The sequence below is a fragment of the Gasterosteus aculeatus genome, chromosome 3, assembly GCF_964276395.1.
Source record: "Gasterosteus aculeatus chromosome 3, fGasAcu3.hap1.1, whole genome shotgun sequence".
Classification (NCBI taxonomy): Eukaryota; Metazoa; Chordata; class Actinopteri; order Perciformes; family Gasterosteidae; genus Gasterosteus; species Gasterosteus aculeatus.
Window position 1 is genome coordinate 3382076 of NC_135690.1, and position 17067 is coordinate 3399142.

The 17067-nt window shown below is 43.0% G+C and overlaps 2 protein-coding genes across 6 annotated transcripts in view; one reads left to right on the plus strand and one right to left on the minus strand.

Moving 5' to 3' along the window:
• Window positions 1-1669, plus strand: part of rem2 (RAS (RAD and GEM)-like GTP binding 2) — a 28004-nt gene extending 26335 nt beyond the window's left edge. For both annotated transcript variants that reach the window (XM_040171029.2, XM_040171031.2), the window contains exon 5: window positions 31-1669. In XM_040171029.2, coding sequence (XP_040026963.2) covers window positions 31-359 — 329 coding nt within the window. In that variant the 3' untranslated portion in view covers window positions 360-1669. The remainder of the gene's footprint in view (window positions 1-30) is intronic.
• Window positions 1670-5984: 4315 nt separating this feature from the next.
• nop9 (NOP9 nucleolar protein) lies at window positions 5985-12586 on the minus strand. Of its 4 annotated transcripts, none has more exons than XM_040171025.2 (12): window positions 12071-12586; window positions 11281-11569; window positions 10620-10856; window positions 10316-10522; window positions 10004-10111; window positions 9472-9613; window positions 9187-9379; window positions 8955-9095; window positions 8712-8831; window positions 8361-8573; window positions 6302-6407; window positions 5985-6219 (listed from the first exon to the last, which is right to left on the minus strand). In XM_040171025.2, exons 2-12 carry the CDS (start codon window positions 11501-11503, stop codon window positions 6065-6067), a joined length of 1845 nt encoding a protein of 614 aa, XP_040026959.1. In that variant the 5' UTR covers window positions 11504-11569; window positions 12071-12586; the 3' UTR covers window positions 5985-6064. The 4 variants fall into 4 exon arrangements, with proteins under 4 accessions (XP_040026959.1, XP_040026960.1, XP_040026962.1 ...); XM_040171026.2 differs by having other exon boundaries at window positions 11709-12465; XM_040171028.2 differs by lacking the exons at window positions 5985-6219; window positions 6302-6407 and adding an exon at window positions 7629-7899 and having other exon boundaries at window positions 12071-12585.
• Window positions 12587-17067: the final 4481 nt, after the last annotated feature.

A 17067-nucleotide genomic window follows, 5' to 3' on the forward strand; every position in this document is an offset into this window, starting at 1 on the left:
CTCTCTCTCTCTCTCTCTCTCTCACACCAGAGGCCCAATCCAGCAGTATGATGTTTGACTGCGTCTACATGGAGCTCTCAGCCTCACTGGACCATGGTACCAACGAGCTGTTGGAGACCGCCGTTCGAACTGCGAGGGGTGACTGCGTGGGCCCCGGCTGGACCGACGGTGAGTCTGGGGCAGGCCGCAGGGAGAGCCTAACCAGCCGGGCCAAGCGCTTCCTGTCGGGGTTGGTACCGCGCTCGTACGGTCGAGACCGGGATCGGGATCGAGGCCGGTACAGGGAGATGAGCCGCCACCGCGGCAGCAAGATCCTCCGCCAGAAGTCCCGCTCCTGCCACGACCTCAGTGCACTGTGATACACAAACACGTGCATACACATAGGGCAAGGCCCACACATGAACACACACATACACACCAGATTGAAGGATATGGAGCGGACACGTTTAAACAGAGAGAGGGTAAATGGAAGATGGTAGGACCTGTAGATGATTAGACGTAGCAACAAGGAAGGGAATGGAGGAGACTCACACGAGTAGGAAAATTAGAGGAGTGGAAGGACAGAAGCCAGTGGCAGTAAAGGTGGATGGATGGCGGTGAAATCAGCCAGGATCGCAGCACCGAACCTTTGGTTCTCCCTATCAGAGAAACCAATTTTAAGAGAGAAAGAGGCCGGGTTGAGAGAGATAAACAGAGAAGGAGGTGAGGCTCAATTTGTTGCTTCCAGTTTGGGTGAATCAGCAAGCGCTCATCAATTGATGAGCACAGGAGAGTACATAAGAGAGTGTCACATCAAGATGCTGATTGAATGCTTACTGTGGTGAAATGGCAGCGTGGAGGAGTCACAAATAAACACACACCCAAGTAGCACGCACTGAATATGTAGAGACTGATAGGAATCTAATGTGTATCTATTGTGAATCCTGTTTTATAGCATGCAGAATAGACGATCTAAGACGAGACCCTGTAGGTTTACAGTTACATGAGACTGGGTTGACTGCACCTCAGTGGCCAATAGCTAATGCACAATCCAGCCAGTGTCTTTAGCAATGCCATCTTAAAGGCAAGACCCTTTATTTACGAAAACTAAAATGCCCCTTTGGGCATTCTTTTTTTTGGACCACAACCCATTCACATGCATCTACTGTCCCGTGCTGGTTTAGAAGTGTTTGATGATACCACCAATGGCACATGTTCATGTTCATCTGTTATTTTTTTACAAGGCTAAAACCCATCAGCGCCCAAGCCATATTTTCCGCTGAATGCACCGCGTGCGCTCAGCACAAGGAACCCTTTATGTGAAGCGAAAGCAAAAAGGTCAAAGTGGCTCAGAGGAATTGACCGGACTGAACTTTTCTTCAAAACTGAGACTGAGTCACAGAACACCGGCATGTCCTGGAGGAACAGGACGACAAACAAGAAAAAACCTAATCTACCTGTGGCTGTTTGATGTTTTTTTTTTCTTTATATTTGTCTTTTTACGCTCTGCCATTCACGTGTTGAGAAGGAATTCTGTGGGGCTGACCACAAAAGCGACCCAAGAGAGAATATTCTGGAAACGTTGGATACCTTGAGGCAGCGTCACTGATATATGCTCCTTCCTCGGTCACGGTCTACTAAGCACTCTCATCTTTCCACTGAGAATAAATTCTTGTTTTGACATCCTGAATGAGTGTTTCATCTTTTTATATATATATTTAAAAATATTAAACAATGTTATGAACTCAATGCCTCGTTGCAGCCGTTATCAGGTCGGCCTGATGGGTCATCACATGACTCTCAGGTCCTCTCAGGCGGGCTGTGACACGGCCTCTCGGGACAGATGTTCTATTTAGGACGGAGCGGTAAAACGATCCAATGTCAGCACGGTGCGGCTGTAACAGGATCTCAGGTTGAAAATAGATTGTATCATTGGAGAACATGAAGATATACTGCGCACATATTCCTTTGTGGGAGATCTGTCACCTGCTTAGCGATGATGCAGCTCACTCCTGGTCCTCTGCGGCAGTGATTCCCAACTCATTCTGTCTGGCAAACCCTCACAGCCCCTTAAAGACGAGCCGACAGAAATAAAAAGATCCAGTCCTTAAGTCCTTCCAATTGTATTCAGCCCAAGACAATGATTGGACGCGCTACCTCCGTCTGTCCATCTGCCTGTGCACTCATTGTTCGTCAGGCTAAAAGCTTTGAGTACTAACAATAGCTTTGTTTGCGCTTCACGTGCATTATGATATTTCTAGGGGAGTAGCTTTAGAGGGAGGCTTGAAAGGACAGGCTGTCGTCGTTGTCAACTAAGTGAAGATTTAGCAACTTTCTTTTATCTACTGCAACTGGCAATTCTATCAACACTGGGCTGCTCAGTTTAATCCACTATTGCTAGTTTTATCCAGATTACTAACCTTACATTTAAATACATGTCTGATGTCACTATCTATTTCCTCATGACGTAACACAAAGGAGACTGAACTGATGAAAGCGCTTGCATTCAGGATATTATGAACTGAGTGTTGTCAAGATTACCGGGAATGTCGACAGTGTGCAAACAGATATTTCCTTCAGAGGCTGAAACCAAACCAAACTTAAAGAGTCAATATTGGGTGACGGATAGTTTTTTCTTCTGCAATGACAAAAAATGAAGTGGATTAATACAGTTAATTGAATAGAGCTGTGTACTTAAAGTCAAAGTGGTGTATAACATGTGAGTAATGAATACAACAGATGATGATCTGTTAGGAATTTGGGTTCAATTCATTGCCACTAAACGGGTAGCAGTTGATAGGCCTTTTCTTCTTTAAACAATGAACCAAATAAGCATTTCGAAAAAAGACGTGGGCCCCAATGAAGCGATCTCTGTCAGCCTGCCCTCCGTCTGCTCCACCGTAGTTTTAGCAGGTGTGAATAAGTGCCTTGGGAGAAGAAGCAAGGACACAGTTCCCTGCAGGCAATCACATAGGATCACATATGTGAACACACCCTTCTGATATCAGAAGGCTGTGGCTTTCAGCTCGTGCTGCTGGTACAGTAACTATCTGGAGTGGACAAATGGGAGGTTTCTTGAGAGGAAGGCAAAGCGGCAAAGAGTCAGAGGGGTTGAGGAGAGAGAGAGAGGGAGAAAGAGATGGGCTGGGGAAATGCTTTGAGGCGCAATGGTTGCTGGGAGACTGTTGTCAAGGATACGAGGAGTCCTAGAGTCCTTTGGCATCTCAAATGTCCTACATTTATGTTGGTTTTCCAAAAAAAGGAGCTTCTTGTTTCCCCCCCACTCCCCTTCTAGTAGTTAAATGAGAGATAAGGATGACGATAAACAGTTCAGACAAGCTTGATTTTACGCAATATTGCAGCACAGAAAACGACCCACGGAGGATTTTATCACCCATAAACAGGTGAGATAGCTGGCAGATGATAGCATACATCTGCCTGCCGGAATCAGAGATGGGAATGGGGACAATATGATACCATTTATTTTTGTGACACCCTATTACTACCTCAAATCGTGACAAGAAATCCTCCCTCTGCCTCTGTCTCTCTGTGGCTGACTCACTCAGTCTCAGTCCCTGCACTTATAGGGGGGTTTCGGGCTAAAGAATACTTGTTGAGAGCGGCGAAGACAGAGGGAGCTCAAGTGACAGTGAAAGCCTGTCGAACTTAAGAAGAATTGCTATTTTCAGCGCGCACTGTGTATTACTAACGAGATGCAAATTTCCCTGAGGTGTGGGTGTAGGCACATTGTGAGCTTATATTGGAATTGGTCTGAGTAGTGTATCTGGGGAGAAAGTGGGCAGTGGAGGCCAGACGTTAGGCGGCATTAACGGCTAAATTCCCAGTGGGATTTTACGTGATTGGTTTTCTAGGGGCAATAGTCTGAAACGCTTCTTCGGCTTTGTCTCCCGAGAGCGCAAACTATCCATGCAGGGAGCTTTAATAACCAAACAACAAAAGGGAGCGGCAGTGAGGGAAGGGTAAGGCCAAGTGGTTGTAATAGCAGGTGGGAATAAGGGGACAAATCCACCTTATTATGGACTGCTGAATGCCTCATGCGATGCTCCCCTTGTCTCCGGTAATCTAGATTAATAGCAGGTCAAAAAGAGAGAGCCAACCATGTCTTTGCAAAATATGGCAAAGTATAACTAGATGCTGCACAAGATTAGTATTGATCTCCACAGTAGATGTGGTGGCGAAAGCCTTGGAATCACTGTGATGGATCAAGAAGAACAGGGAGCGAAAAGACATGACCGCACCTAGCAAACACTATTCAGTTGAAACGGAGAAAAATGGTTTTCTTGCAGAGGAATTTGATACCAATCTCACGTTCGCGTATTTAATAGGAAGATGGGGCGCAGAGATGTTATCTTAAATCAGCAAGAAGACTCAATGTGAGGGAAAACAGCAAGTCTAGCTCTTATTTATTAATTAATAATTCATTTCAATCTGTACAAAAAAATGAAGGGTACAGAGAAAGTTTTACTTCTGGGTTTTTCTGGACGATATCTTAGTGCTCTACATTTCATGTCTGCTATCACACAACTCAACATCAACCTGACTTCTCGCGGGCAGGCTTGGCACTACATGATGTCAGCCAACATTGTTCATGGCATGTACACAATCCCAACATGCCTCATGGTAAATCCTAGAGATACTAACAAAGCAACGAAGCATCAAGTGCATGGAAAAGTTGACACGCCTACTATAAACCACTGAGTGTCTCTTACCTCAGATTAGAAGTGATCACTGGATGGACCGTGACCCAGGCATACATCCCATAGTGCATCACTCAAGATAATTCAAGGCATTGTGTATTTATCGTATAATCTTCTAATAAGACATGAGTTCATGAGGCTAAAGCTCAAAGCGTCCTCAAATTAAACACATCTAGCAGATGCCAGCTGGACAGATGAGGGGGAACACTGACTGAGCTGTTTATGTATACATCAACAATTTACATTGTGATGAAGTGTAGGAGAAAAGAAATGTTGATTAACGCTCTGCCAGAAACCTGGTTGTACTTTAGGAGCCTTCATGTGTATAAGAGCTGCTTTTCACCCATAATAATTAAAGCTCTAATTACATCAACTCAGATTTTCTGGATGTTTTGTTAATGGTGATTGACAGGAGGCATTATTAAAGCATTAATAAGGACATTATTTGAATCCATCGCCAACACTTTGGCTTAATATTCTTCAAAGGTGAGCAGGAAACAAGAATGTTTAGATTCCCCCAGTTGAGCCGTAGATTCATCCACTTAATTCATCCAATGTTCTTAAACCTTGATATGTATTGCACTATAAATACATGTTTCTAATAGTTTCCACTTCAACCACATATGAGGAGAAGGAACTATGAAAGTATCCAACTCATTTTAACAACTCAACCTGGAGCCTTGAAAGCACTGTAATGATAAATCAGCACATTATGGACCTATTTTAAAGGCAGTACTCATTGTCGGATTGTACGATAGTACTGTGCTGGATGGAAGAACAATAGAATGGATTCCATGCACTAAAAACGAAAATCCATTCCTACAAGCATACTGCATCAGTTTGGTTATTGTCAGTACTATTCAGCGGCTTTGCTTTTGGGTCAGTGTTTTCTGAAGTGGCTTTGGGTTCACATATTTGAGCTGGTGTTGCTCTACTTGTTTTAAAGTAGGACAAACTGGTGACTGACTGGATAAATATTACACTAGCACCCCCTATTGGCCATGCTGTTCCTTCCCCCGAATAGAACAGAAGATGCAACTCCATCCTTGTGCCAAAGAACATATTTTCAGTTTAGCATATTTTATCAAATTAAATCGGAAACTGTGATTATGAATAATTTAATGTAGTGAGAAAATATATCTTCTTGCGGCTTTCATTCACTTGGATTGTATTTAATATTTAGCAACTCCTCCTATTATTAAAAGGATATTCTTATAATAACGAGGATCCAGGCTCTTTTGGGAGGAGGTAAAAATTTCACAAAGAGTATATATATATATATATATATTTTTTTTTTTCAAATCAAATGACATTTTTTATTTTTATCCAATTACATAGCAAAAGAATACATAAATATCAAAAAAAGATTATGCAAGAATGTCACTAAAGAGTTTCCGTTTTTTGGACTCGCCGGCTTGTATTTCCTGCCAGTGGCCTCTTCTGTGGGTGAAGTGGGAGAGGGCAAATTTGGCCCACACATGGCGAGCAAACTGATGTGACCTCAGCTGGCTTTCACTCAGCACTGGAAGGAAAGAAAATGTGAACAACGCAAGAACCGGATTATTGATCCATACTGTACACGTGTGTGGGCCGGCTCATATTACCTAGTTCCTGTGCGATGCCTTGTCTGTGACTGACTGAAGCGCTGTTCCATATGGCTTCCAACACCCGACTTCCCAACCTGGAGCAGGCCATGGCAGCATACTGGCCCTGGGAGAAATAATAATGTTCCACTTCAAACTGTCCACAGAAAGGTTTATTTCTTTTTAAGATGTGCGACCCAAAAATTTGAAATAATGCAGTTTTTGAAACACCTGAAGACCACCAGCCCAAACTGATGATACAAAGCCAGATGCACGCACGCTTAGTTTGAACCAAAATATTTTGGCCCTACATCTGAATGCCCTTTTCATTGATAAATGTAAAAGGTGCTCTTCTGCATTCTTTGCTCATAAGTAGGGTTGGGTACCGAAAACCGGTGCTATAATGGCATATATTGATATGAATATGAATTTATTCAAGTCAGTGCACATGCAGGCATGAAAACGGGTCACGGGTGAAAAAGGTGAGAAGGATATTACCCCTCAAGGGCAGGGGTTTTCAACTGGTTTTGTCCCAGGGATCATTTTTTGCGTACCGACGAGGGGGGGGGGGGGGGGGGGGGGGGGATTGACAACAACTAATAGGGGACAAGTCATTAAATACTCGTCATGCATTATATTGCATTGCATATAATGTGTGCTGGTCAACTAGTCTAAAATTAATTTTAGACACATTTTTTGCGTAGTTTAGAGTGACAAATCGTACCAGCGTACTTTGAAGTCAAAATGCGTATCAGGTTGGCAGGTCTGCTTATTGAAGGTAAAGTGGACCACTTTACCTTCTGCCTCGTCAGTCCCCGCACCTCAAAATCTACCTCCTCAAAAACGGTCGCGTTAGCTAATAACTTTCCACCGGAGCTTTAGCTAGCTGGCCGTCGCGTTCTCTCCTGCTGTGTTAAATGACTCAACTCATCAAGCTGTAGCTAACGTTAGCTAAGTCTATGTCAACAAAGCTCCTGGGTAACTTAACTACCAGAAAATATTAAAATGATTGAAACCATCACTCACCCTGTTCGCAATTCACTGAATCTCGCGCTCCCTTCTGGCACGCGCACCTGTTCGCAGTTCACTGAATATGAATACCCCCCACTCCAAAAAAAACCTCAACGAATCTACACGATTCACGTAGGTCACCTATTTTGGTTTCAAAACGGCGAATTTCGCCGAAAGGTGAGGGATTTTCATGCCTGCACATGGAAGTTCCCCCCGATGTACAGACTTGTGTGCGCACACACGGGTGAACTTGCCCCCACCAGCGGCCGCGCATCCACAAAGACTACCCCTCCGTTAGGTTGATACATTTTTCAATTTGAAGAAAGACATTTGCCTTGGCAATAAAAATAAACTTTTAATCTAGTCAATTATCGTTTAGGTGCCGGTATGGCAAAAAAAACGGTGACGATCCCTCGTCATATTGCTTTGTTGAGCTTCCGTTTCTTTCCATTAGAACAGTTTACAGAGGCCCATTAGAATATCCTGAAAGGAAATATACAAACTGACATTGGATGCCCGTGGCCCGGGAGGGGGGTCTCTACAGCGGGGGATTAAAAACCACATCATCGATGGCCATTTGCAGACCATCAGAGATATTGATGAGAGGCCTGCGGATAGTCAAAAAGACACTGAAAGACAAAACCAGCAGCTTCCGTCCTCGGGCTTCTAAATCCATCCTCAAAAAGCGGGTCAAGGTCCACCATGGCATAAATATTTGCTTTTTTCTACTCCTTGTGCAGTAAAATTGGACAACAAACGGCATTTTGTTGCGCAACCCCATTGGACTGCTCAATGATAATAATATAATGTAACCGTTCTGGCGTTCAAAGTCACTAATATGAAGTCATGTCCATTTGTTGAAATGGGTTTAATTAATTTAATGTTGAATAAATCAAACCTTAAAAGCAGCAGTGAGACCTAAGACATATTAATGGTTTTCTTGATTATTTTGTTGCTGTACTACACTAAACCTCAGTAGCAGCATATAAAGAAGCAATGGGCACTGCCAAAAGCTATGAGTAAAACGTATGCTTTCTAAATCAATAACATCCTTATAATGCAGCAGTACCTCCAGTCTCTTGAGGATCTTCCCCCTCCCCTTGTCACTCGACGTGATGGTGAGTGCCTGGAGGACGTGGCTGCCTGACGGGTCAGAAGCCAGGGTCAGGAGGTCAGCAGGGGTCAGAGTGCGCAGGCTGCTGAGGAGGAGCGAACGCTCCTTGAACTTGGCGAGCGCCTGGACCAGCCTGGAGCCATGGTAACAGATTGAGGACAGCGGTACCTGAAAATGGTTATGGACACAAGTCTGCATTATGTGCATCTATTCCACGACATCAAATTGCTGCTGGATACACTGCAGCTTGCTGAAATGTTGAGACTTCAATATAAATGATTAGATTTGACTCCTCTCTGTTGTTACCTCCGTCGGTGTGTCCCCCTCCGCCGTGTCAGAGTGGTAGTACACCTCGTAGGTGAGCAGCGACATAAAGAGAGGGAGGCAGCTGACGTGACGCATGCCGGGCTCAGCGCAGTGGAACGCCTGGGAGGAAACAACAAGAATATCATTACCCACAAATCAGAAGGGCAGATAAATATAACAAGGGTATTCTCACATTGATTTAGGACCCGTGAGGGCCGTAACGCCTCAATTACAGATACTTACACGGAGGAGGCACTGCATCAGGTCTGTCTGTTTCTCTCCACTTTCTGCACAGCTCTCGGCCAGTTGGACAATCACACCCATGTGACCTGCGGCCAAGATGGATTCAATACCTTGAATCAGCTCATCAAACAACGTCAGGAACTGCAGCAAAAGAGGGAGGAAGAGACAGAGAGCCTTTGTAAAATCCTAACTTAAATCTGGCAGCGTGTGAAACGCCGACATTAAAACCAACCATTTTGTGTTTGGCCGAGGCCGCCGTTAGCCTCTGTATGGGGAAGTTGGCGATGGAATGGAGCGCCAAGTCCACCATCTGACCCTTGAGGTGGTTCTTGTAGAGGTGCCGGAGAAGCGACTTGCCGGATAGCTGTATGATCGTCTCAACCAGGCGACTGGAGGCCGGGTCTTTGAGAAAGACCAGAAGGGGACTGAAAGGAGCGAAAAGACCAAAAGCAGCAGTTACATAACGCGTCATGGCCGGCCGTCACAGGACGGAAGGGACACAGTGCAAGTCTCTGACCTCACTCCCGGGGCGGCGCTGCGGCTCGTCAGGTACTCCGTGGTGCGCCTGAGGAGCTGTTTGCAGAGTTTAGGCCGATTTCTGTGACACACAGTCAACATGGTCTGGAACGCTGCACTGGCCACGGAGTCCACCACACTTACTGTGCAGGAAAGAGACAATTGGTTAGTTATTGTTGGCTTTAGTTATTTTAATATATTGTTATTATATACATTTTGCATCCTTCCCTCTATAAAGAAACACATTTGTAATGTCACTTTTTGAATGTTTTAAATTTATGGCTATAGTTAAGAGGGAGAATGTGAACATAACACTATTTCAGTGTAATGCTCCACTTATTTATGTACTGTGTGGATTCTAGTGTGCGATTCAAACACAGCAAGAGTTATGGAGGATCTGCTGCAACACTCCCAGGGAATTTTGCTGCGACCACAAGAATGGATGCAGATAATATCCTTTGCTAAGCAATACTGCAATTTTCATTCTTATGAATCAGGATTCATATGCTTGGGTTTCCAGAAAGGCGACTCACAATTAACGTTGTCCATCAAAGCCTCAGTCAGGCTTTTCAGCCCGTACCAAAATGACGTGGGGATCTCAAAGTCTATAAGCTGAGGAACAAGGTTGTGTTCCTTCGCACCTGTAAAAAAACAAAAACACAAGACCACATGATTTCGAGCGACAAGCAACAAGCCTCTGAGTGGAAAGACCCAAGCCTCATTTCTGAATCTCCACAACTCCATACATCTCCTCCGGGATTATATCTCAAATGGCAAACAATAATTATGATCAACATCTTTGCCCATTGAGTCTAAAAAAACGCAAAGAATTTGTGCGCGTGTACCTGGACGAGACTCAATGCGGGGGGGTCCGAGGCAGCCAGCCAGCACATGTAAAAGTGTGCGCACCACGTGTGAGCCATGGACATGTTTGATGAACTCCGCCATGTTGTCTCTCACCACCTGACTTAAAGACAACACCTGGGCCTCCAACGCATCACAACTGTCCTTTTCGTCTCCCGTTGCCCCAGGCGACTCCTTTTGTGATGATTCTAAAAATGAGACGAACAAAGCGAAGCTGTTATTTACCCATTCATTCCTAGGCGTTCTGCACGACGATGAGCGGTCTACCACGCTTGCAAAACTTACCGCTCCACCTGGACATCTGTCTGACGGCACTCTCCACCACGTGTCCGCCGCATTTATCGCACGAAACGGCCTTCAACTCGGACCCCGCTTGATCACCGAGCTCAGCCAGCACCCCCGCCACCTGCTCAGGGCTGCACAGCGGGAGCAGCCGCTGCAGGGTGATACTCCCCGTCGGGTCCATCGCCACGACCACCGCTTTGCCTTTAACCTCTGTTAGAACATTCGCCACAAACATCTCTACGGAGGAAACAGAAAGAGAGACAGAATAAGAGTCATATGGAGAAATGTAGGCAGCTTAAAACTGATTGGTGAATGTTTGGGAAAAAGTATGCAATAAGTAGAATGATTAAACATTGAATGTACTTAAGGAAACAGAACCTTACAGAGGAAAAATAAGAGACGGTATTGTAATAATGTGGTTACTATAAAGCCACTTTACTTCAACACAGATGAATGCCCCCTGCCTGTATTAGTAACAGAACACCGCTCCTCCGCTAATTAAATTGAGGGATTGTGGGATTTCAGAGTTCTAAGTTATAAACTTCAACAGGTTGGCAGGAGATTTTCTTCTTCACTCGATGATCAGAGTGTCTTGGGCCTGTATGATGCACAGTCACAACAACATAGTCAGCTTCGAGGGGTGTAGAAAAATCCCTCTCACCTCTCTCCTCGTTTTCGTCAAAGCCTTCGCCGAGTCTCTCCCCAACTCGGCGGAAATAGCCCACACTCAGGGCGTCCAGGCGCTTCCTGCTGCCGTCTCCCTGAGACTGTCCCCCTTCTTCTCCTCCCCTCTTCTTCCTTTCACCTTGTCCATCGTCTCCGGGGTGTCCCCTCTTCTTTCCTTCGCCTTTCGCCCGCTTCCTTTCCCCCGTTTTGGCAAACATGGCATGGACTTAGTAGCATGCAGGTTACAAGTGGACTCGATCTTGTCAGAGGATGCTCAATTTGATCTTCAGGCAGAAGCAGGGAACAAAACAAAGTCATTGTTAGAAGTTGCTGGTCAAGTCCACACTCATCACGTCGTCATATGTGGTTCACAATGTACACCACTATTACAAATACAAGTATTTAATGCAACTAGTGCAGTACCCGTTCAAACACGCCTGTTCAGAACAAGCCGAACTTCCCTCAACACTGCTCACATGCTTCCTGACCCGTTTTAAAATGACGGAATGTTCACGGTTGTTCGTGTTCTATATTTCACTTTCTACTGGTGTAACGGAAGATTACAGACTTGGATATGGGTAACACGGTAGCGAAGGAGTCTTGCGAAAGCAATGAACTCACTCTATATTTTTCGAATGGACATCTTTAAACAAATTATTTAAGTTGGTTAAACATATTAATTCATTTGAATTCAATATAAAAAATGTCAAACGATGGAAACTAAATTTGTGAAACACAACACAATGTTTTTCATTTTCATTCACGTGTGGGATGTGTGGACCTACCAGAGACTGCGAGCAAGGGCGCGTATTGATGACGTAAGATCGCGACTCTTTCTCTTCTTCGACTTGTTTAAAGGGGGTTGATGACTACGGTCCGAGATGTATTAACGCCCCCTAAAATACTGGAGTCTAAGCCAAAATGCCCTATTCAATTCGAAACTAAAGCCTAGTTTATGCTTCTGCGTTTTCAGAGCGACGCAGACGCAAGCCCCCCTTGCGTGTCCCTTGCGTCCTTGCGTGTGTCGAGCCATTTTTCTACGCAAGCAACGCAAGCCTCCCGCAGCGCACAAGGCTGCGATTGGTAACTACGTCCTTTACGGAGTCTCACATTTCCGCTTTCATAGCCCGATACCGCCATTATTAAAACGAAGAATGTTTACGAGAGAACGGATCAGATTTAAGAACTTCTGTCGGAAGAAATGCGCAAATATGACCGCTTATACAAGCCGTCGATGGCGGGTTGTAGAAGCGGGTTGGATTCACGGAGGGAGATCTCCGCAAACGCCGGTTTGCCGGTCGAGAGGTGCACAAAGTTGTGGAGGAAAATACGGGACAAATGTGTCGATGCACGGGGCAATAAAGTCTATGATAAATAAATAAACAAATAAATGAATAGACGTGACTCTCTAGGTCGTCTTCAACAAAACACGTCACTCCGCCTGTTCGGGCGGTGAATTGCTCTGCAACACACGCAGAACCATGAATTGAAACGAGTGCGTCAACGCAACGACGCAGACGCAGAAGCATGCGCCAGCCTTAAGAGAAAACCAAACGTAAAATATAAATTAAATTAAGCTTCTGCAACACAGCAATCCACTCAACACACCGAACCGCCTTCAGCTTCACACTTTCTACATGGGAACGCTCTTGTGTTATCTTCAGTTATATAATAAAAAATTATCTTATGTGTAAAAGCCTCCTGTCTTATGCCACACACGTTACCCTCTCTGATGTTGGCTTAACATGAATCTTCTGTAGTTAATTTGTTAAAGGGTGTGCATATGTTTAACACTTTTTATTGTCATTCTAGGACACACAAACTCCACACACAAACACCGCTGGGTGGTTTTGAACCTTCTTGCTGTGAGGTGACAGTGCGAACCACCGTTTGTTTATTTTTTTCCCGGCAGCTAAAAGCTATCAAAATATCCTAAACGTGTCGCACTATGCATCCTTACGGTGGTGGGGAAAAAAATACCATTTGCTATGAAACAGGAAGTTGTTGTATATCAGCCATTCAGCCATAATGCTGCTCCAGATTTCTCATGTCATATCATCCGGATCCTAGAGATATTCGTATGACATTTAGAATATTACGAATATAGCCAGCCAGTGGAAATAGATGGCGCATGGAATAGGGAGGGTGCGCCGAGAACCGCAAGGTTGCTCCATGTCGCAGTGTCCCCTGAGCAAGACAACCCCTAATTGCAACGTAAGTCGCTTTAGGGGTCGTCGTGGTGCAGGGGTTGAAAGGGTGCACTGGGAACCACAAGGTTGGTGGTTCAAGCCCTGGTTTTGAGTGTCCCCGAGCAAGACACCTAACCCCCTAATTGCTCCCTGGGAAAACACTAAAAAAAAACACTTGAGGTCAAATGTGTGGCCGTGAGACTCAATTAAAAAAAAGAAAGACCTTTTCAACACTAGTCACACGTGACTTCAAGAGGGCTTTAGATGTCAAATACCTTGTAACTTCCTGAAGCAGAAAGCAGAGGAGAACTTGGTGGGTTACATCTTTATTTGCAATAAGAAATAGAGACACAATATTCAACGTGTCAGTCCATTTGAATAAGAATAGAATAAGACTGTTTTTGTTGAAAGGATGTCTCTTTTGTTATCCTATAACAAGGTTGAGTATTACCCCCTACAATTTTACATCCAGAGGGTTTTATTGCTGAGGTCAGTGGCAGACAGACAGTTTGTGAGGTACAGTTCTGACCTCAAATCAAAGCATCAATACGTATGAGTGAAATAGATAAATAACACATTGTCAGATACTAAAATTATACTGATATGATATAATACTAAAACTAAAACACACAAAAAAACAGATTTAAATGATGGTCTGCAACTGATCCGTTGCTATTTAAATCCTAAAACCTTAGATTAGGTCAAGAGGGCAAAGACATCTATAAATGCGGATCTTAGGTTCCATGACTTCATTTGACTTTAAATAATAGCAATATACATTTTCTCCTCCTGCAAAAGCTTTACAACTAAAGAAAAGATAAAAACCTGGTTTGAATAAATCTGGTTGTAAAACTATTCAGACATGATGATAGTATCATGAAACTGATAAGTGTACATTACTGAGGTGACAGGTTGATGAAAACACTGTCATTCAATGGCATTCTCTCCTCCTGTAAAAGCTTTAAAACTGATAAAACACCAGATGGGAAAACTATTCGGATATCATGAAACCGTCATAAAAACAGATAAATGTACTTTCCTGAGGTTCAAGCTTGATGAAAACACTGTTAACCAAAGCATTCTTGTATGTTGTGCGTTTCTAAGCCTTCTCTCAGCCTGCAAACGCTTTAATAGTGAAGAAAGCATAAAAACATAGTTTGAACAAACCAGGTTGGAAAACTATTCAGAAATCATGATACCATCATAAAACAGATGAATGTACTTTCCTGAGGTGCTAGTTTTAGGAAAACACTGTTAACCAATGCATTCTTGTGTTCTGTGCGTTTTTAGGCTTTCTCTCGGCCTGAAAACGCCTTAATAGTCAAGAAAGCACCAAAACTTAGTTTGAACCTAAAAGGTTGGAAAACTATTCACAAACCATGATACCATCAAAAAACAGATAAATGTACTTTCCTGAGGTGCTAGTTTTAGGAAAACACTGTTAACCAATGCATTCTTGTGTTCTGTGCGTTTTTAAGCCTTCTCTCGGCCTGAAAAAGCCTTAATGGTCAAGATTGCACCAAAACTTAGTTTGAACAAAAAATGTTGGAAAACTATTCACAAACCATGATACCATCATAAAACAGATAAATGTACTTTCCTGAAGGGCTAGTTTTAGGAAAACACTGTTAACTAATGCATTATTGTGTTCTGTGCGTTTTTAAGCTTTCTCTCGGCCTGCAAACGCCTTAATAGTCATGAATGCACCAAAACTTAGTTTGAACAAAAAAGGTTGGAAAACTATTCACAAACCATGATACCATCAAAAAACAGATAAATGTACTTTCCTGAGGTGCTAGTTTTAGGAAAACACTGTTAACCAATGCATTCTTGTGTTCTGTGCGTTTTTAAGCCTTCTCTCGGCCTGAAAAAGCCTTAATGGTCAAGATTGCACCAAAACTTAGTTTGAACAAAAAAGGTTGGAAAACTATTCACAAACCATGATACCATCATAAAACAGATAAATGTACTTTCCTGATGGGCTAGTTTTAGGAAAACACTGTTGACTAATGCATTATTGTGTTCTGTGCGTTTTTAAGCTTTCTCTTGGCCTGCAAACGCCTTAATAGTCATGAATGCACCAAAACTTAGTTTGAACAAAAAAGGTTGGAAAACTATTCACAAACCATGATACCATCATAAAACAGATAAATGTACTTTCCTGAAGGGCAAGTTTTAGGAAAACACTGTTAACTAATGCATTATTGTGTTCTGTGCGTTTTTAAGCTTTCTCTCGGCCTGCAAACGCCTTAATAGTCATGAATGCACCAAAACTTAGTTTGAACAAAAAAGGTTGGAAAACTATTCTCAAACCATGATAGCATCATGAAAAGGATAAATGTACTTTCCTGAGAGGCTAGTTTTAGGAAAACACTGTTAACCAATGCATTCTTGTGTTCTGTGCGTTTTAAGCTTTCTCTCGGCCTGCAAACACCTTAATAGTCATGAATAGACCAAAACTTAGTTTGAACAAAAAAGGTTGGAAAACTATTCTCAAACCATGATACCATCATGAAAAGGATAAATGTACTTTCCTGAGAGGCTAGTTTTAGCAAAACACTGTTAACCAATGCATTCTTGTGTTCTGTGCGTTTTTAAGCCTTCTCTCGGCCTGAAAACGCCTTAATAGTCAAGAACGCACCAAAACTTAGTTTGAACAAAAAATGTTGGAAAACTATTCACAAACCATGATACCATCATAAAACAGATAAATGTACTTTCCTGAAGGGCTAGTTTTAGGAAAACACTGTTAACTAATGCATTGTTGTGTTCTGTGCGTTTTTAAGCTTTCTCTCGGCCTGCAAACGCCTTAATAGTCAAGATTGCACCAAAACTTAGTTTGAACAAAAAAGGTTGGAAAACTATTCACAAACCATGATACCATCATAAAACAGATAAATGTACTTTCCTGAGGTGCTAGTTTTAGGAAAACACTGTTAACCAATGCATTCTTGTGTTCTGTGCGTTTTTAGGCTTTCTCTCGGCCTGAAAACGCCTTAATAGTCATGAATGCACCAAAACTTAGTTTGAACAAAAAAGGTTGGAAAACTATTCACAAACAATGATACCATCATAAAACAGATGAATGTACTTTCCTGAGGGGCTAGTTTTAGGAAAACACTGTTAACTAATGCATTATTGTGTTCCGTGCGTTTTTAAGCTTTCTCTCGGCCTGCAAACGCCTTAATAGTCGTGAATGCACCAAAACTTAGTTTGAACAAAAAAGGTTGGAAAACTATTAAAAAACCATGATACCATCATAAAACAGATAAATGTACTTTCCTGAGGTGCTAGTTTTAGGTAAACACTGTTAACCAATGCATTCTTGTGTTCTGTGCGTTTTTAAGCTTTCTCTCGGCCTGCAAACGCCTTAATAGTCATGAATATACCAAAACTTAGTTTGAACAAAAAAGGTTGGAAAACTATTCACAAACCATGATACCATCATAAAACAGATAAATGTACTTTCCTGAGGGGCTAGTTTTAGGAAAACACTGTTAACTAATGCATTATTGTGTTCAGTGCGTTTTTAAGCTCTCTCTCGGCCTGCAAACGCCTTAATAGTCGTGAATGCACCAAAACTTAGTTTGAAC